Source organism: Choloepus didactylus, chromosome 3 (genome assembly GCF_015220235.1).
Source record: "Choloepus didactylus isolate mChoDid1 chromosome 3, mChoDid1.pri, whole genome shotgun sequence".
Classification (NCBI taxonomy): domain Eukaryota; kingdom Metazoa; phylum Chordata; class Mammalia; order Pilosa; family Megalonychidae; genus Choloepus; species Choloepus didactylus.
In genome coordinates, this window is record NC_051309.1 from 131,864,764 (window position 1) to 131,884,938 (window position 20,175).

The window sequence follows — 20,175 nt, forward strand, 5'->3', positions numbered from 1 at the left end:
AGGTTCAAATATTCAAAAGGACATTAGACTTTTAAATTTAGAGTCATTATTGTAATTTGTCTGGTGTGAAAAGATACAGGAAAGTATATCAGAGTCCGTGGAAAGAGGAAATGTTTAATTGAATAAAAGGCAGAAAAGCGTAGCAGGTAAAGGGGTGGTGTGGCAGACAATCTGACTGGGTTCAAATCTCTTTTGCTTCAGTTTCCTCATTTGTCAAAAGTGTCCACATGATAATACCTACCTCACAGGGCTGTTGTGAGGCTTAACTGAATTAATAAATGTGAAGGTCCTAGAAGAGTATGTGGCATGTAATTAGTGGTCTTTGTATTTATTCTAATAATTTATAATATTTTCATTAATAAATTATACATTAAAACAAAGTAAAAAACAAATCAGTTTACTTGGAAATATCACATTGTCTTGAGAAAAACCAAAATGTATCCACCATTGCCCTCCCTCCCCCACCCCCCACAGTGATTTAAACAGTCTCTTCTCTGGGGTAATCATACTTCTCTTCAGTAATCATGTGTACAATATGTACCCAAACTAACCATATATTTTTGGTTAACATCACTGGTTTCCATTAAGAAGAACCAGGGCTCCATTGCTTGAATGTTGCAATCTTTTAAGCATGTTACTGACACCTCTGTAACAACTGCACACATATAAAATAACCACCTGGCTAAGTTTAAACTAATTTAAATACTTAAATCTCTTTAAGAATATTCATTGTGAAATAAACATCTTGACTATTGTACCCTTAATAATATTATTATAAACAGTAATATCTGTCTAATCCCTTACAGTTTGAGAAATAATTTCTTATTTAGTATACACTGCAATTATGTGAATATTATAGTATAAACCTGAATGGGAAACCTGCTATGGACTTGCATTAATGTGTGGAGATGCTGCCTCTCTCTTCCACCACAAGGACAAGAAGAATGTTTCCTTCGCAGGACCTCAGAGGGTATTTTTGCATGCCCTACAGAGCTGAAGTAGAAGACTAGAATATTATTACACTGGGAAGGGTATTAGTACTATGAGTTTACTCTAGAGTTTTTATTTTACAACCTAAGGTGAAAAGTAAAATCCAAAAGGGACCTAAATTATGAACTGCTCTTAAATGGATTGGGCATGACTCGTAAAATTTGAAAAAGTCTACAATTTATATGCAGAACATAAGCACTTTATTGTAAAGGTTGAAATGAAAAGGAACTATATATGAAAGATAATACTTGCAAAAGGATATATACAGCAAAATCAAGACTAGTTATGTAAAACAGCATGAAGTTTCCAAGTAGGAAGTTTACATCAAGTAAGTGTTTAATTGTGCCTTACACTGAACAATGAGCTAAGAACGCATTTGGATGGAGGGTGAGACGTTCACATTTTTATAACATGTGATGCAGATGTTTGGATCTGGGAAAAGCCCATGTACCGAGTGACCAGAGTCTAGTGAGAGGTGTTGAGGTGTTGACTGCAGAGGAAAAAGAGCATCAGAGGAAAAAAGGCATCCTTGGAAAAGAATAAAACAGAGTGCTAGGAATGCCCTGCAAAGTGCCAAGCCACACTTCCTTGTTTTCCAACTCTCCCTATAGTTGAAATTATTTGCAGCATCTTTATTGTAAATAGACTTGTTCATAATTACTTAGTGGTCAAATGCCAACAGTCTCATCTAGATTCAAAAATGTTCCTATTACTGGAGAATATATTGGCAAAGTCAGTTTTATATTTTCTAGTATAAATATGTTAAAAAAGGTATTATTCTGGAAACTTATCATTTATAACTCCCTTATATTCCTGAAAACTGATTTACAATTCAAAAAATGGGGATGCTTTCTGGGTTTTGATTTTTGTCTTTTATTGTTCTACCTTTAAAATAAATTATCACTGAATGTCTATCATAAATACAGATGCATCACCTCTATTTTTCCATGTAAAGCTAAATATTTTTCCTTCAAAATATGTATATTTTTCATAACCAACATTATTGAGACAAAATATAATCTTACCCTGGTGTGAGTACGAATGTGCATCTTCAATCCATCATTTTTACTGAATCCTTTTTCACAGTAAGGGCACTGATAGGGACGCTCACCTACAAATAAAGGAAGCCTCAGTGTCAGAAAAATAAGCAGCAGCAAAGGAAGCCGCAAAGTAAGTCCTGTGCCATCACTCCTCACACACTCAGCTCTTTGTCACCTAGGTGACTGTTACCCACAGATGTCTTTGTGCCAGTTTCAAGGACAGGCTCCAGGGCACAGCTGAGCAGACAGCAAAAGGGGCAGTGCAAGAGGGCAGTGAACTGACAATACCTTCTCCTGTAGAGAGGAAACTGAAACAGGCTTTCAATACTCAGAAATAAACAACATAAGCTAACACTAACAGGAAAACTGCTGCATATTCATTTTAATACTTAAGCCTAAATTAAATCTTAAATGTTGAGAATTTATTAAAATATTTTATATTAATCAATTTGTTCTATAACTGAATAACTGATTATGGGTCTTTTATTAATTGGAACATTGGCACTTTTTTATTAAAAAAAGTTTCATGTGAATGAATCTGTTTTAACTAGGGCATTGGGTTTTAAAATAACTTCATAAAATTGGTAAAGGGCAAACATAGCCATTGGTAGTTAAATTAAACAATAACTGATCCATACTTTATGATGTAACCGAGTACCTCTGATGTAGAGGTAGAGTTTAGAAAATAGTCAAAATGATTTTTTTAACTTTTTATTTTGAGATACTTTCACTCTTACAGGACAATTACAAAAATAACACAAACCCCATATAGAGAACCCCAACATACTCCTCCCCCAAGATACCCAGATCCACCAAATTTTAACATTTTGCCACATCTGCCCTATCATTCTATCAATCCATCTATTAATCTATCCAGCTATCTATCTCTCCATATATCTCTCCATATATTTACAATCCATTTTCTGAACACTTGAGTGTAGGTTACACACATCATGCTCCTTAACACTTAATACTGTCATGTACATTTCCTAAGACCAATGCTATTCACTTATGTAACTATCTTATCAAGTTCAAGAAATTTAACATTGACATGAAGCCCATAGTCTATATCCCAATTTTTTTTATATGTCCCAATAATGTCTGTGAAGGTTAAGTTCATGTGTCAATTTGCCAGTTACGGTGTCCACTTGTCTGGTCAAGCAAGCACTGGTCTATTATTCTGAAAACATTTCATGGATTTAAATCTTTAGTCAGTTGATTACATCTAGGGCTGATTATATCTACGATGAACAAAGGAGACCTTCAGCAATGAGAAAAGTCTCATCCAACCAGTTGAAGGCCCTCAAGGGTGAACTGATGGTTTCAGCAGTCTGAAAGATGAATTCCTATCTCTACTTCAGCCAGTCAACTTCTTCTAGGGAATTAATTGAAAACCTTCATCGGCTTTTCCAACTTGCAGCCTACTCTATGGAATATGGACTTGCCAGGTTGTTCAATCTAACAGTTACTTTTCATCTCGTCTTTCCCTGACCTCTCTCCAGTCCCTGACACTGCTCCAGGAAAAGAGCAGGTGCTCTCATGAGTTTCAAGGCCCCCACCTGACGTGGGGCCTTACATTCTTCTATTTTGTTTTCAGCAGTGACATCAAGTGAAAGCAGAGCCCCTGGCAGAGGGGCATTTTCCCTGCCCCTCCTCTTCAAGAAGTAGTACCCAGGATTCTCCCTTTGGATTGAGCAATGTAACATGGAGATGAAATCCCCAAACTGGAAAAACTGAAAACGGTAATGGCAGCATAAATAGGAAACAGGCCCTTTTAATGCACTATCCAGACTTGCCAATTTTGTCTGTGAGGCAAAAATCAACCTTTGGTCTAGGTAGGTCAACATGGAATTCTTAATCTTATCATAATTGTGACCTTGGAAAGGAGTGGCTTTTCAAAGTTAGTAGAATAAAGGCTTAAAGTCCAATTTATTTGGATACTTACAAAAATGGAATCTTATTTTAACTCTAAGTTGATCATGTGTCTTATCTTAATTCCAGGGCTCTCTGTTGAGCCCCAGCCACAGATATCCACATGTTCACCTTATCTACATTTGCATGACTCACAGACAATGCAAATTCATCATGAGTCATTCTGAATTCACAAACTTCATCTTCTGATGCTGTGTGTCCTGTTTATCCTGGTCTGATTAATTGTACCTCATCCAACCAGTTACCAAATCAGAAACTTGGGAGCCATCTAAGGTATCCCCTTCTTCACTCACTTCTCCATACATATCTAAGTCATTTTGTTTTCACTTCTCTGGTATTTTTAGAATTCTTCTGCTCAATGATGATGACAAAAACAAAAATAATAGTGGTAGTGAGGCAGGCTAGAGCAGCAAAAGAGGGGAGAGAGGATACCGTGAAAAAGCCCTTGAGCAAGATGGTTAATAAGGTCGGGAGGGCCTGTCCCCACAGATACCTTGGCGGGGGGCTACCCACTTACGGAAACACCTGGCAGCAGCTGACTGCCCAAATGCACTATCAACCACCAGGCACTGCCCTGGAGAGAAGCGAGGGTAGGAGCAAGGGCTTTGAACAAGGAAGGGCGAGGAGGAGTAAGTAAAGCGAAGCAATCAAAGCAGATGGCCCCAATGCTGGGGGCCTCCTTGCCTGTGTTATCTTGCGAGAGGGCCTGCCTGCTCCCTGCACGTGTACTCAATAAACTTCCTACCTACTTGCTCTGTCTGTGCTGTGCCCTTGAACTCTTTCTGAGGGCACAACCAAGAACCTGGTAGCCGAAATCTGGCAACAGAAGTATTTGTGACACCATCAGCAGCAGTAGTAGGAACAGTAGCAAGAACTATCATTTATTGGATTTTTAACCATTTAACCTTTAACCATGCACACAAAGAAGGACTAGAAGAGAACATAGCAAAATGTTAACAGTGGTAACTCCTGCTTCATAGAATTACAGATAATATTGATTTTCTTCTTCACAAAGTATGAAACAAAAGTAATTTCTGTTTTCAAAGCAATTATGTTTTGCTTTGGTGATAGATAGTAAAGAATGCTAAAATATTTTCCTCTTAACCTATTAATAATAGAATCAATTAACAAATAAAATCTCAATTATGGATAAAGAATGATGAAAATAGTAACAAAAAGTTAACTCAAAATTTTTAAGCAATTCTAAGATAATTTAATATTCACAGCTATTGTCTTTGCATCACATTGCTTTAAACTCCAAGGATAAAGCCATCTGCTATCCCATACAATGTGAAGCTGGGGGTTACTTGTACAATAAGTTAATATTATTAACTTATTAAAATCATCTGCTTAAATTTGTATATTAAAGAAGACAAGCTTTGATTCTTAGGTTAATTTCAGATGATGCATATAATACAAAATTTCCCTCAGTTTAAATTATTTTGAAGAGTATATTTCTAGGAAATAGTATTTGCCTACACATAAAATCATCCTGGTGCATACAGAATCTAACCATCAATTTTAGCAAACTAAAAATATAGATCTTTCTTTCTTACTTGAGCTCTGGTGTACAATACAAGTCCAAATAATGACTATATGTTATGACCTCAGGTAGATTTAGACACTGACTGTCTTCTTTTTGCATAGGCTAACCACAATATTTAAATTCTGACTAACATTAAAATTAGTTAATAGGATTATTAGTTTAAAAATATAGCCAATCAAAATGGAAATAATATTAACAATAACTACAACTTATGGAGCCTCCTATTAAACTGATCAGAATCCTTTAAATATATTAGCAAGTTTAATTCTTGCAACAATGTTACTATTTAGGTATCTGTATCTCTAGTTTACAAATGAGGAAAATAAGGCAAACAAAGACTAAGTCATATGCTCAAGATGACACAGTTATTAAATGGTGGAATCAGAATTTGAACTCACTTTTAGATTAGACTTTTTGATCAGAATTTCAAAGTTACTGAAAAAACTCTGCTTCTCACAATTACGGTAAACATTAACCAGATCTTATTGGCTGATAGATTGGGCATTCTCGTGGTTTTCAAAGCATATCAGGGAAAAAGTTGGGGAGAGAAGCACAAGTTAGGAATGTGTGTGATATCTTGAAGAAGTTTCTAAGTAAATGCAAATGTTGATAATAGTATTAAACCCGTGCCTTGAAAAACCACATTATATAGAATTATATAGCAATTCTCTTATTGGAGTCCTTTATAAAAAGAATGAAACTGAGAAAAGAGAGAGAGAAACAGAGAGCGAAAGCCACAGAGTGAGCAGCATTGCCTTGATTTGGATGTTCTCTTAACTTCAAACCATAGTGTGATATTCGCTTCAGCAGCCTGGGAAACTAAAACAATAGGTTATCACCTGCTAGGTTTTAGAAGAAAAATATAATTCACTATAAGATTTATACTACACGGTTTTGCTAGCAATGTAGTGTTAATAATAGGGAAAATTATTGGGGAGGTGGTATATGGGAACTCAGTACTTTCTACATGATTTTTCTATAAACCTACAACTTTTCTAATAAAAAGTTAAATCACACACACCAAAAGGTGCTGTAAAGTGGATATTCCATGGGGTTAATTTATTCATTCATTAAATAATTATTTTGTGAGCACATACCATCTTATAGTGTTACTGTCCTTGGCTTTGGGAATACAGGTATGAATAGGTTCACAAAACCACTGCCTCTTCAGTTTTACTAGTGATATGAGAAAGACAAGAAAAAGTTAAAGAAATATATAGATAATTTCAGATAAAGATAATTATGTGAAGAAAATAAAACAAGGAAACAGGTTCCAGAAAGACCGCTGAGTTGGGAGAGCAGACAGCGAGAGGTCTTACCCAAGGTCTTTAGGAAAGGCAAAATAATTGAATGACTACAGTTCTTTGATACTAATTTAATGTTATTAAAGTACATTTTTTGGGAACACTCCACTTTAGAATTAGAAATATTTTAGCTTATTGGGCTTGAAAAAAGTGCCTCCAAATTCTCACTACCAGCACACCTAAGATGGCAATAGCTTGAAAGTATTAGAAATGTGGGGGAAATGTTAGGAAAGGAGCTCAAGAAAATTGGAGAAGGCCTTCCAAAGGCAGACAGTGGTAATGAAAGGGGACATCTGGATGCCACATGGAGCACTGTGCCAGAGTTCAGTCTTGTCCCACACAAGCTATCTTGCATTTCTTATGAAGAAAGACCATTATAATGAAAACCACCCACAGGCAAGTATGGCTAAAATCAACACTAAAAATTTGGATTCTAGTCTAATATATGCCAATAAAACTATAATTTATTGACGTTAGCATTATTTTATCAAATGTAATTTTATTTGAAGACATAAGAAAAACTCTAGCCCTCATCAAAGGATTAACATACTAACATTAAAACAATATTTTAAGAAAATTTGTGAAGAGTTTAGTCTAGCATGCAACTTCATGACAAAAGGATCCTAAAACCACTGAATCACTGAATATCAATCTCTTACTATGTAACCACTTCAATGTAAAATATCTTGACACAAATTCTTTCTAAGGATCTTGGTTTTCATAATATAAAATTATCAAAGGAAAATCTTGCAAATCACTTGAATCTTGATACCAATGTAATATTAAGACTTCATTGACAAAATTTTTGCATGGTTTTCATTCCTCTCTCCATCTGTAGGCATTAAGAAACAATTGTTTAAATTAAAGATATCAGAGAATGTGCAAATGGACTAGACCACGGGTTTAAGAAGTGAAATTAACCACTCTGTCAGAGGCTTAGAGATCAAGTTTTAGTAATGTTACTAAACACACTGAAGCAATGAATTTGGTAAAAACAATCATGATAAAATTTAAAATTAAAAAAGTGTACAATTAATGTGCCCTATGCTTTGATGGATTTTGTAAATGAGCAATAAAGTTTAATTTATAATGTGTCTATATACGTTTTAAGAGATTTTGTTTAAAATAAAAATATACCAGTTTCAGAATGCATTTAATAATTATTTTTACTCTTGTCAGTTAGTATATTTCAAAAACCTATGTATATTCCAAAGAACTCTCATAATTCTGTGAAAAAGATGAAGATACCCACACAGAGAAAATGTAACTTAAAATGCAAAAAGGTTAAACTTTCATTCATTTTCAATGAATCAAAATAAAATAACATTTGAAGACATAAAGATATAAAAAGAGCCATACTTTTACTTTGATTTTTCTAACAAAATTCACTTTTGAAGATGGCAAGACTTTCATATGAAAAAGCAAACCTCAGAAGCTTATGTTTCATGAAAAATACTCTAAGATGGTTCCGCATGGTTGAGCTTAAAAATATATGTAGAACATATGAATTCTTTAGAACAACTTTACATTTGTTTTCCACAAATGTCAGGGGACTGATTTATTTTTCATTTGTGGACTAAGGAAATTGTTACAAAACAAACTTTCTCATTCTAAATGAAAATTAAACTAAAAAATATATAATTGTGAAAGCATTACCCAATCATTTTTCTTAATCCCCCCATTCTAATCCCCTCAACTTTTGGAGCATCTAATAAATTAGAATACACCACAGAGAGAAGTGTAATGCTACACTGACAAATGGAAGTAGCTCAAGTTCATTCTTGGCACCTTTCAATGGATTGCAATACTTTTTTTTCCCCCTGCAGCAAGAAGAGCCATGAAGCCCCGCTGAACTCACTGAAACTCACACTGTTACTCTTTTGGAATACTCCCGTTAGCCAAATCCTGACGAATCACACTTTATCTGAAGAAGTTAAATACAAGGACACCATCTTTATTATTATTATTATTAAATTCAGTTTTATTGAAATACATTCAGTATCTTCTTGACAAAAAGGGGGATGCAAAATGAGACGAAATAGTTTCAGTGGCTGAGAGATTTCAAATGGAGTCGAGAGGTCACTCTGGTGGACATTCTTATGCACTATATAGATAACACCTCTTAGGTTTTAACGTATTGGAATAGCTAGAAGTAAGTACCTGAAACTACCAAACTCCAACACAGCAGTCTGGACTCCTGAAGACAATTATATAATAATGCAGATTACAAGGAGTGACAGTGTGATTGTGAAGACCTTGTGGATCACACCCCCTTTATCTAGTGTATAGATAAGTAGAGACATAGGGATAAAAACTAAAGGACAAATGGGGTGGGATGGGGGGGATGATTTGGGTGTTCTTTTTTCACTTTTATTTTTTTATTCTTGTTCTGGTTCTTTCTGATGTAAGGAAAATGTTCAGAGATAGATTGTGGTGATGAACACCATCTTTTTTACAAAGACAACAAAGAATTGAGCTTAACATTTACTCCTTGAATATTTACAGAGGTACTGTATGTTTAAAGCCTTAAAGACCTTAACTATTCTGAGGAAGTGGGCAACAAAATGTAAAAATCTAAAGGTGTATGAATAAAGATGAAGAGTCCTTTACTTCTCAAAATACCTTTGCCACCTGAATCAAAATAAATTGAGTCTTTTTAAAAAAAATGCAAGGTTGTACAGAGCTACAAAAAGTAAAAGATACACACTTTCTGTCAAGAATCTTACAGTTACAGTATCCTTCCTTCACTTCTGAAGATGTGCTAAATCAAACAAGGTGAGGTTCATCCAGAAGAAGAAAAAAAGTAGAGCCATGTGTCCACTAACTTTCCAGTCTGAAATAATAATGCACCAGATCTACTTATTAATTGAGGGCAAAACCAAACACAACAAAACAAAACAAAAGCTGAATTTTACTGATGCTCCCCCCACCCTCCCCCCCCAAATACAGAATACGAGATGCAATGTAAGAAAGGACAGGAGTTAATAAATATTTAAAAGTATAATTGGCTAGGAAGAGAAAGTTAAAGATTCCTCCCTACTTAGGATGCTTCTGCTTAGGCCAATCATGGGTATAAATGATCCCTGTTACATGTGATTTTCTGAAGGGAGCAGACGTCTTCATGGGGTCCCTGATGTGAGTGCTGACAGAAGTGAAGAGGCGTGGATTACAAACAGGAGAAACAGCTGAACAATTCAGATGTTGGCAGAGTTTTAAAGGTTCTGACAAAGGAATAAAAACTCCATAAGTTTTCAACTCTGCTATGTTAAAGGACAAGGTAGGGCGGGTTCTTAATTACCCATTTGCTTTTGTTGTTAGGGTATCAGACATTGGTGGGAAAGGCATTAATCCTTTTGCCCAGAAGTTTTCCTTTTCAGGAATTTCTACCAGAAGTGTTAATGCAGTATTTATGAGCATAGTTTGTGAACAGTGGTCACGGAGTGATTAAACAGTTAAACCTGAGGTGCCTGCAAACAGAGTATGCCTGTAAATAGTGCATTATATTAAATATGTATACTTGAGTAGCAAGGAATCCAGAAGTAATTCTCTATGATTCTCTTTCCCTCAAAACCAGAGAAGCTGTAAAACATTCCCCAGCCCTGCAGGGTAATTCAGAGTTGAAGAAAAACAATTGGGAGAGAATTATTCTTGGGGGAAAAATGGTAGCAGTAGTAAGAGAAACTATGTTCTCAGAGGAAATAAAATCTCCTTATTGATTTCCTCTGAGCTGCACTCTCCTACCATTGCCACCATTTTCCTAAACTTTTTCAAAATCTTTATTTTTATTAAACTATAGGAAAATGTTGGTATTCCAAACTTAATTTATCAGCAGATAAAGATATAGAAATAGAGTTGATGAAAACTGTTGGGTAGGCCACTTCCATTTTTGAGGATCCCAGTGTATAAAGAAAATGAAGAAACAATAAAATTAGAGTTACAAAATGATGGTATATTTTTAAATGATCCATCTTATCAGGGATTCTATGGTTGTATTACAAATTCATTTGCTGATGGTTCATAACAGTATATTCCAGGGCTAATGTTACCTCCCTACACTTCCCTCTGTGCCCCACTGCCCAGCCATGACAAACCCTGAAAGAATCACTACAATTACTGCATTAAAAATTAGTGCCTTTGATATTTTTGAAAAAAAGAAAAAACCTATATAATCATACTACTAATGAAAGCCCAAATGAATGCCTCTCTCTTAAGTTGTTATATATGGCTGCCACTAACCCAGAATCAACAGGGTAGAAGGTGAATACAGAAGCAAAAGAGAAGGAAATGGTACATTTCACCAAGATGGTTGGTGGTCAGAAATTATTTGAAGTATCAAAATAACACTGAGAAAGAAAAACCATGCAGTTCAAGACCACCCATGAATATGAAAATTACAATAAAAAACTTCTTAGGGCAAACCTGAAGCCCTTGAAGTGTGACCCTGAGGGAATTTATCTCTATACAGACTCTACACTCAATTATTCTATTAAATCTTAGGTTAACTGCAGGTAAGAGAACATTTGATTTGGTCCAATGTTAAAGAAAAACCACTTAGAAAATAAATATATCAAAAGAAATCCCCTCTCAACATCTAGAGGTCATTTAATTCTTATAAAATTGCAAAGACCATGCCTTGAAATTTCATTTGTTTATATATAATTTGGTAACTGTCTATTTTTGTTTATTCATAATTGTTACTATTGTCTTATAATTACTCATAATCATTTCTAACTACTATTTTTTATAACTTTGAACAAATATCCTAAAAAGAATGAATTCAATCCTTGAAAAAAAGTATTAGAAAAGAAAGAAAACAGTGGCAAAATCGAAGTATAAATCAAATTATAATATATTCATCCTTTATTTCTAAGCTGGTTACACAGGTATCTATAAAAAAATTAAATATTTCCTAAGACAGTGATTTATTACTACATTCAAATGACAGTGTACAAGCTAGCCTAGAACAGAAGGGCCAACACAGCCGGTATCTATTAACACAGAAAGTTGGTTGGAACTGTAGACAAGTAATTAACCTTCTGGCCCAGAGCTTTAAAACCCCAAAAGCAGTTCCTAGAATTTCTTTCATAATTTATGAACAACCGATGGAATTCATGTCACAGTCTGTGGATTCCCTTGCTGAATTAACCCCAGCTCTCACTGACCCTAAGAAGCTGTAAACCAACAAAAGAATGTGCTCTACTATTTCAGCTGACCCACAGAGTGCCGTCCCTGTCATTCTGGCATAGGAAACCAGATGATAAATTACAGAGCTGCCCACCAGGCACAGACCTAAACATTCGCCTTCACTGACAGTGACAGCAACACACTGTACATGCGCACTGTACATGCGCCTTCGCTCACACCAAACCAGCTCTGTCTTGACAGCAATGCTGTGTGCTCTTCTCATCTTCCTCATCTATATTCTGCTGCTAAAGGTGATAAAAAGATGAGCACTATGATGCTGGGAACTGAGGGTCAAACAATTTATCAAGGGAGTATGAATAGTTGGAATTAGATACAGGTAGGAATAACAAAAGAAAAACACATCAAGAACATCAGCAGCTCCAACTCATATTTAACACATGCTGACATTACACTGTGCCAGGTACTATGTGATGTTTATCACATACATCTTCATTTATTTCTCACAAAAATGCTGTGAGGTTGGCACTATTATTACCCATTTTTCAGACGGGCAAGCTAAGCTTTGAAGAGGTTAAGCAACTTACTACAGGTTAGGCAAAGGAATAAAATGGATATGAACCAGGCATTAAGTAATAAAGTATACAGATAGCTGATTTAGTGGCAGGAAAGTTATTCCATATCTGGAAGTTAAGTTCCCAGGCCACAGGTAGCAAAGCTAACAAGTCTAGCTTTCAAGTCTAGATTATTATTCTCAGTTGGTTAATAGATCAACAAGAAAACATCATCAAACAATCCGAAAGAATACAGATAATTCTACTCTAAGTCTGAAAGTAACAGTAAGAAGTAGGAGGTATGTTAAAGAACCAGATATAAACATACCAGCAATGAGATACAGTGGGAAAAGTTCAAGCATGGTGTAGTTCTAAATGAGCCATGTACAAGTTGTGTGACCTTAGGCAAATCAATGAATGTTGCTGGACATTAGTCCAAGTAAAAGGCTGGAACTAGATAATTTCTGGAATTCCTTTCTATTCTAAAAATTAAGAATATTATATTTTTAAAAATCTATAAAAGTAGATGTCTTGTGTGCACCTGCCATTCCCTATTCCAATTACCTAGTTATGAAGAATGAATGGACTTTAGAAGGTAGATAGAAAGTTTATGAAAAATAAAACTTTCAAAGTGAATGGAAAAACCAAAGTTTTGTCAGACTTCACCTAAACAGTGGCAAAAGAAATAGTAAAAGTAGAGGGCATGGACAGAGAAGAAAGAAGATGAAGCAAGGATACAACCAATTGGTTATTTAAGGTAGAAAAGGATAAAGTCAATTAAAAAGGAAAGGAAGTGGAATTTTTTTATTTTTAAAAAGCATTATGAATCAGACAAAGACATTACTAGGAAGGAAAATTACAGACTAACTGCGCTCATGAAAATAAGTGCAAACATCCTCAACAAAATATTAGCAAACTGAATATAATAATGTATAAAAAGAATTAAAAACCATGAACAAGTGGGATTTATTCCAGATATTCAAGACTGGTTCAACATTTGAAAATCAATAAATATAATTCATCACATCAATAAGCTAAAGAAGAAAAATAATATGATCATAAAAATAAATGTAGAAAAAGCATCTCACAAAATCCAACATGTCTTCATGATAAGAACTCTTGGCACTAGGAATCCCCAACTCGATAAACAATATTGACAAAAACCTCAGCTAACAAATTTAGTGGTGGATATCTGTAAAATGTATATCCAATAAGGGACCCGTATCCGAAATACAAAAAGAACTCTTAAAGTTTACTTTAACAATACCAAATAACCCAATTACAAAATATATGAATAGACACCTCACCAAAGAAAATATAAAGATGACAAATAAGCATATGAACAGATGTTCAACAGCATAAGTCATTAGAGAACTGAAAATTAAAACAATGAGACTACTACACACATATTACAATGGCTAAAATCCAAAACACTGACATCACCAAATGCTGCCAAGGATGTGGAGCAACAGGGACACTCAATCATTGCTGGTGGGAATATAATTTGGTACAGTCACTTTGGAAGACAGGCTTGGCAGTTTCTTACAAAACTAAAAGCAGGCTTACCATGAGATCTATGCCCCTTGGTATTTACCCAAATGTGTTGAAAACTTATGTCCACACAAAAATCTGCACACGAATGTTTACAGCAGCTCTATTCATAATTGCAAAAAATTGCAAGCAACAAAAATGTCTTTCAATAGAGGAATGAATAAACAGTGGTATATCTATAGAATGAAGTGTTATTCAGCAATAAAAATAAATGAACCATGACAAGACACGGAGGAACCTTAAATGCATACTGCTAACTGAAAGAAGCCAGTCTGAAAAATCTATATACTTTATGATTCCAACTATATTACCTTATGGAAAAGGCAAAACTATAGAGAGAGTAAAAAATTCAGCTGTTGGCAGAGATTCAAGGGGAGATGGGAAAAGGATGAGTAGAAGGAGCACAGGGAGATTTTTAGGGCAGTGAAACTGGTCTGTATAATAGTACAATGGTGGATACACGACATTACGCATTTGCTAAAATTCATAGAACTGTACAACACAAAGAGTGAAATCTAATGTAAGCCATGGTCTTTGGTTAATGATAATGTATCAATATTGGTTCATCAATTGTAAAAAATGAAACATTAATAACAGGAGAAAAAACGGAAGGTGGGAGGTGGGAAGGAGAGCAGGAGAGGAGGTATATGGGACCTCTCTATACTTTCTATGCATTTTTTCTGTAAAACTAAAATTCCTCTAAAAAATAAAGTTTATCAAAAAAAAAAAGGCCTATGGAAAAAATGCATATTCACTTGTACACTGGCAAACATATAATTTTGCATTCCATTTCAGTAGATCCATAGATTTGTCTAAGCTTTCCTATGAACTTTCTAGCATGTATACATGTGTGTGTTCCAATCTATTCCTTGTAGTAAAATATGAAGATTAGTTTTATCATCTATATTTCATATGTAACAGAAGTAAAGGTCAAAAGTGTTTGTTAATATACCCAAGGTCATCTAATTGACAAATTCATAAACTTAAATTTCAAGTTATCTGATGTAATTAAATGGTCCACCCATATACATTATTTTGACTTTGAATTTTATACATGTGTGTGTGTGCATGCATGTGAGAGAGAAGTGATATAAGATTGGCAACATTTGTATACTTTACCCTTTACAAAAGTCAACATAAATAAAAAGTCATTTTAATACCACAGGAAAAAAAAAAAAAGAATTATTAACAAGAAATTAAGGCAGAGACATAAACACTAGGATTCCTCCCTGAACTAACGAACAGATAGTAAACCAACAGTTAGAATAACCACTAGTAATGAGCCAATTAAAAAAATAATCTATTCTAAGGAAATTAATATGAAGGGAACTGCCTTTAGTGCCACACAAAAACAATAGGAAATGGTGAAAGACATGGATTGGGAGACTGTACAAAAGGAATATAATCTGGACGCATATTTCTTCTTTGTAAAGTTTAGTGTTATTTGATATTGTAAGAAACAGAAGTGACTTCCTGAATTACTGATGAACAGTTTGAATACAAAATGAAATCTACTTCTCAAACATGTTGGGAAAACAGACTAAAAAACTTTAATTCCATAAAAACCTCATCACATTGCATTATATTCCAGGGTGCAACCCTTCACTAAAAGGTATAACTATTAATTAAGACTCATTTCTTGGAAATAAAAAATGTGCATCTGTTAAGACTAACTTTAATCATACTTTTCTCTGTACGTTGTTGCCCACTACAAAGGTGGCTTAGGAATAAAAGAACATTTTGAATGCTAACCCAAAAAAATCATCAAAGCACTTTTCATTTGGCTCTAAAGCACAAATTTTTGTAGTACTGAAATAATAAAAGACTTCCAGAATTTCATGCTCATCTTTTACACTGTGGAGCTTTCCGTAACTCTTGTGGTAATTATGAAATCTGTGTAGAAAAAAGAAGAGATAACACAAAAATCAAATAGAATATGAAGTCAAAAGATCTAAGTCCTATTATCTTGATACTGGATAAGTCATTTGCTTCTCTGAATTTCAGCTTCCTCATCTGGAAAATGAGAATGGTCTTAGAAATCCATCAGACAGGCTATGAAAGGATTAGTAAACAAAGTAAGTACAATATCAAAACTGAGAAGGGATATTTACATATAATGAACAATGGGAACCTCAAATATCTACCAGATGAGAAGTCACAGAATGGAAAAGACAATAACCTACTACACAAATGTTTCCAATTATTTCAATTCATATAGCAGAGACTTGACCTTAAACAAAATGGCAGGGCATTTGTCCGAACCCATTTCTTCTGCATTCCTTACAACGAGAATTTTAAAAACTAAGCAAATCCAAGCTGAAAACAGTAACAAGTTTGGGTGCTGGTTTACCAAATATGGCTCTTTACTCCTTTGAAGCACTGTGACTTTATACTCACTGGTGAGCCAGATCTTGAACCATGTTATTTACTATTATTCATTATAAATTCTGTTTCCCACAAATTGCATAATGAAGCTACAGGATGAAGAATGGATTGAAAAGAAAAGGTCTAACTTTTATTGTGGGTGGGTTCAGCTCATCGATAGGAGAGTTTATCAAATTTCTTCTTTAATGTTAATATTTCTAAAAGTGAATTCCACAGATTTTTGTTGGTATTATACGAAAAAAGAGCTGACCTGCCAGTTTTTTCCACAGAACACCATTTTTACTTAAAAAATATTATTGATGGACAAATTATTGTTATTCAGACTTGGGTACTTGGTGAACATTTTTTTGAAAATAAAGAAGTGATCCCAATACTTCAAAGAAAAGAAATGACAGCAGTTGTGCCAAATATAAGAATTAGAGTAGTCAAGTGAAAATTAAGAGTTTTGGAAAACCTTTACTTGCCACCATGTGCTTAAAGGCTTCTGAATTCCTAGACTTGTCCAATGAAATCAAGGATGATATTAACAAATGTGGAAGATATATATAACTAAATGAGACAATATTTTCCAAATTACCTGTATATCATGTTACAAAATCAGTCATGGGTTAAAGGTCATTCAATGTGCAAGACAGACAAGTGGCTTCTAATACAAGAATAAGAAAGGTTCTCTGATAGGATGTATGGTTCCTCACGACAAGAAGCATTTAAACAAACTACTACTTCTTGGGTTGTAGAAAATAATACCTAAAATTAACTGACCAAGTCTATTAAAATACTCTCCCCTCCTAACTTAATATCTGTATGAGGCTGGATTTTCTTCCTATACTAGAGCCAAAAGAACATATTGCAGCAGATGAATGAAGAAACAGATACAAGAATCCAGCAGCCTCTTCTTAAAGCAGATTTTCAAAAATGTTAAACAATATCACTCTTCTCCCTAAATTAATATTGATTTGGAAAATGTAGTTATTTTCTGCAATAATATGTTGTTTAGGTTAGTGTGCAATGAGGTTTATTATTGTTCTTTTTAAATGACTGAATAAATTTTTCCACTTCAATTTTCTAATATTGTAAATATAGATATAATGCACATAAACAAAAGACCTTCAAAGTCCTCACTAATATTTAAGAGTGGTATGGAGTGTTGAGGCCAAAATTTGGGCACCATTGATGCAGAAAGCTCTGCCCTGCAGAGGCTGTACCAGCCATCCTCTCCTAACTGCCCCCACCCTATCTTCATTTATGGTCCTCTCCACCTCATTGTGTCCTTCCTTACTGGGTTCCTAGTACAGCCTCGTTCATACCTTACATTAGACACTTGATCTCCTGCCCTCCTTTTAACCAAATTCTTTCTACAGAAATAGGCTGTTACCCCTTACATATATCACGCTATAGGACAACCATAAATTTCTAAACCTAGAACAGAAAAGGGCTGGATAAAAATTACATGACTTTATAAGGAAAAATAATAAACAGAGAGAAGAAAATGAATTTGCAGTACTCAAAGTAATGACAGATCTACTGCCATAGTGAAATAGCCACATAAGCCCATTGGACTCACAGTGAGGCTCAAATTTGGGAAGTTAAATGGATGCCTATGATTTGGGGAATAGGGTGAAGCAAAGAGAAGGAAAAACACCATTTATCCACGCAGGAAAAGAAATCCATGCCAGGACAGCTGTGGAAGCCCAGATGCCAGCCACTGGCCAGGTTTCCACATCACTAACATTGTTTGGCATCCACTACTGCTACACAACCACAGCCAAGCTGCCAGGCACTTGTCCCCAAGTGTATAACCTGACAGCAAAATAACCCAAGGAAGGATAAAATAAGAAAGTTAAATGAGTTCTGAGTTTTAAGCAGAAAAATCTAGATATAAATTAAAAACTAGCTAAATAAGATTTATACAAGTATTTGTGTAGACATACACACACCACCTTTATTTAAATGTAGTGTTGGTTGACTGTCCTGGCACTGCTGTTTGAATTTAGATGACCACATCTCTTGATCTCAGATCACATTTAATAGGCAAGAATCTATACAAAATTTGGCATAGATTCATACACACAAAAAGTAACCAAACCACACATAAACTGATTTGGGTTTAGTATATTAGTTACATTATTTATTCAACATGTGATAATAACAACAAAAAAGCCACTACATACATCTGATATTTTTATCAGAAAGTACTCCCAGAGCTCAAAAAAAAAAAAAAAAAAAAAAAAAATTCTCTTATTACTGCAACTTTGTTGAGGATAATAATAATTGAAATTTTAGGGACAATTATTTGTGTAAATGCTTTATTCTTTTCCACTGTCCATACTTCCAGGCAAAACAACCATAGGCCCACAGAATTCTCAAGGATGGAAGTATTTTGAATAATGAAGTGTTCTACTTGATTGAGTTCATTTTTTCTATGCTGGAACTTGAGCTTTAATGCATTCTCAACAATATAAATCCCTGACTTTTAAAAACACAATATACCAAACATAATTCAATTATATCATGATGTCTTGGAGGCATTTACTACAAACTCCTCAAACTTATTACTATGCTATGCAGATATAATACATTTTCCGTTTTCTCTACTTGCCCCCCTCCCATACATAAATTATATGCACAAGCACACACACATGCAGACATGGAATCTGCTGAGCAAGCTGGGAGTTGTACTTTCAGTGTAATACAAAGACATCTTTCACAAATTACTAAGACATAGAAAGGAAAGCTGTTGATTTCACTTCTGCCTGTACATCACACCAGCCATTCCACATAGGCCTAAACGCACGTAAAAGAGTGATGTCCACTGCCTTACTATACCATTAGATTGCAGGCACTGGCCCCAGACAGCTGAACTATCCATCTTCTCTCTTCATCACTTTCTTCCTTCTTCTGTACAATCAGTACATAGTGCTAACAGCCTCTGGCACCATTTTAAGTGCACCTGCCCTCAACATGGCTCTGTGCTGCTCATTTCCTTTTGTTTCTCTCTTCTTTTTGTTGCTCTTTGTTCCTTACACACATACTAGACTTTCTCCTGAAAACATCTTTTTCTATAGATATTTTCAAGCAAGAAGACCTCTTTCCTTATTTAGGGTGCCCATTATTCCACAGCCATCGTGTATAATGCTGTATCTGTTCTTGGTTATATTGCATTTTTAAAGTAATTAAGTGGCTAGTCTAACAAATACTAAGATGACCTTATGCCTTTTAGTTTTAGGCAGAAATTTTCCAAAATAAGGAATTATGTTCCACTGTTCTCCTTTCCTCCACCTGTGTATAAGAGCCACAATGTTGGTTCTTTGACCTACTTAAAGTAACATTTCTTCATTCACAGCTCAGTTATTGTGCTAGAAACTGTGCTAGGTGCTAGGGATAAAATGGAAAAGAAAGTGAAATACTATGGTCCTTTGATAGGAAGCTCCAGCTATATAATCCAATTACATAGTTGTGATGATGAAGTTCATATGTCAAATTGGCTAGGTTGTAGTGTGCTGTTATCTGGTCAAGCAAGCACTGCCTTGAATGTTACTGTGAGCCTATTTGATGGATTAAATCATTAGTCAGATGATTCCCCTATGGCTGACTAGATGTACAATCAACAAAGGAGACTGCCTTCAACAATCCAAGTCTTTTCCAATCAATTGAAGGCCTTAAAGGGAGAACTGATGATGTCAGCAGTCACTCAGACAACTTTCTCTAGGCAATTCACCAAAAACCATCAC

The 20,175-nt window shown here is 34.8% G+C and overlaps 1 protein-coding gene across 1 annotated transcript in view; it reads right to left on the reverse strand.

Moving 5' to 3' along the window:
* PRDM5 (PR/SET domain 5) overlaps nucleotides 1–20,175 on the reverse strand; it is a 254,641-nt gene that overhangs the window by 61,523 nt on the left and 172,943 nt on the right. Inside the window, 1 exon segment of the mRNA XM_037830566.1 lies at nucleotides 2,016–2,101. Within this exon segment, the coding sequence (XP_037686494.1) occupies nucleotides 2,016–2,101 (86 nt within the window).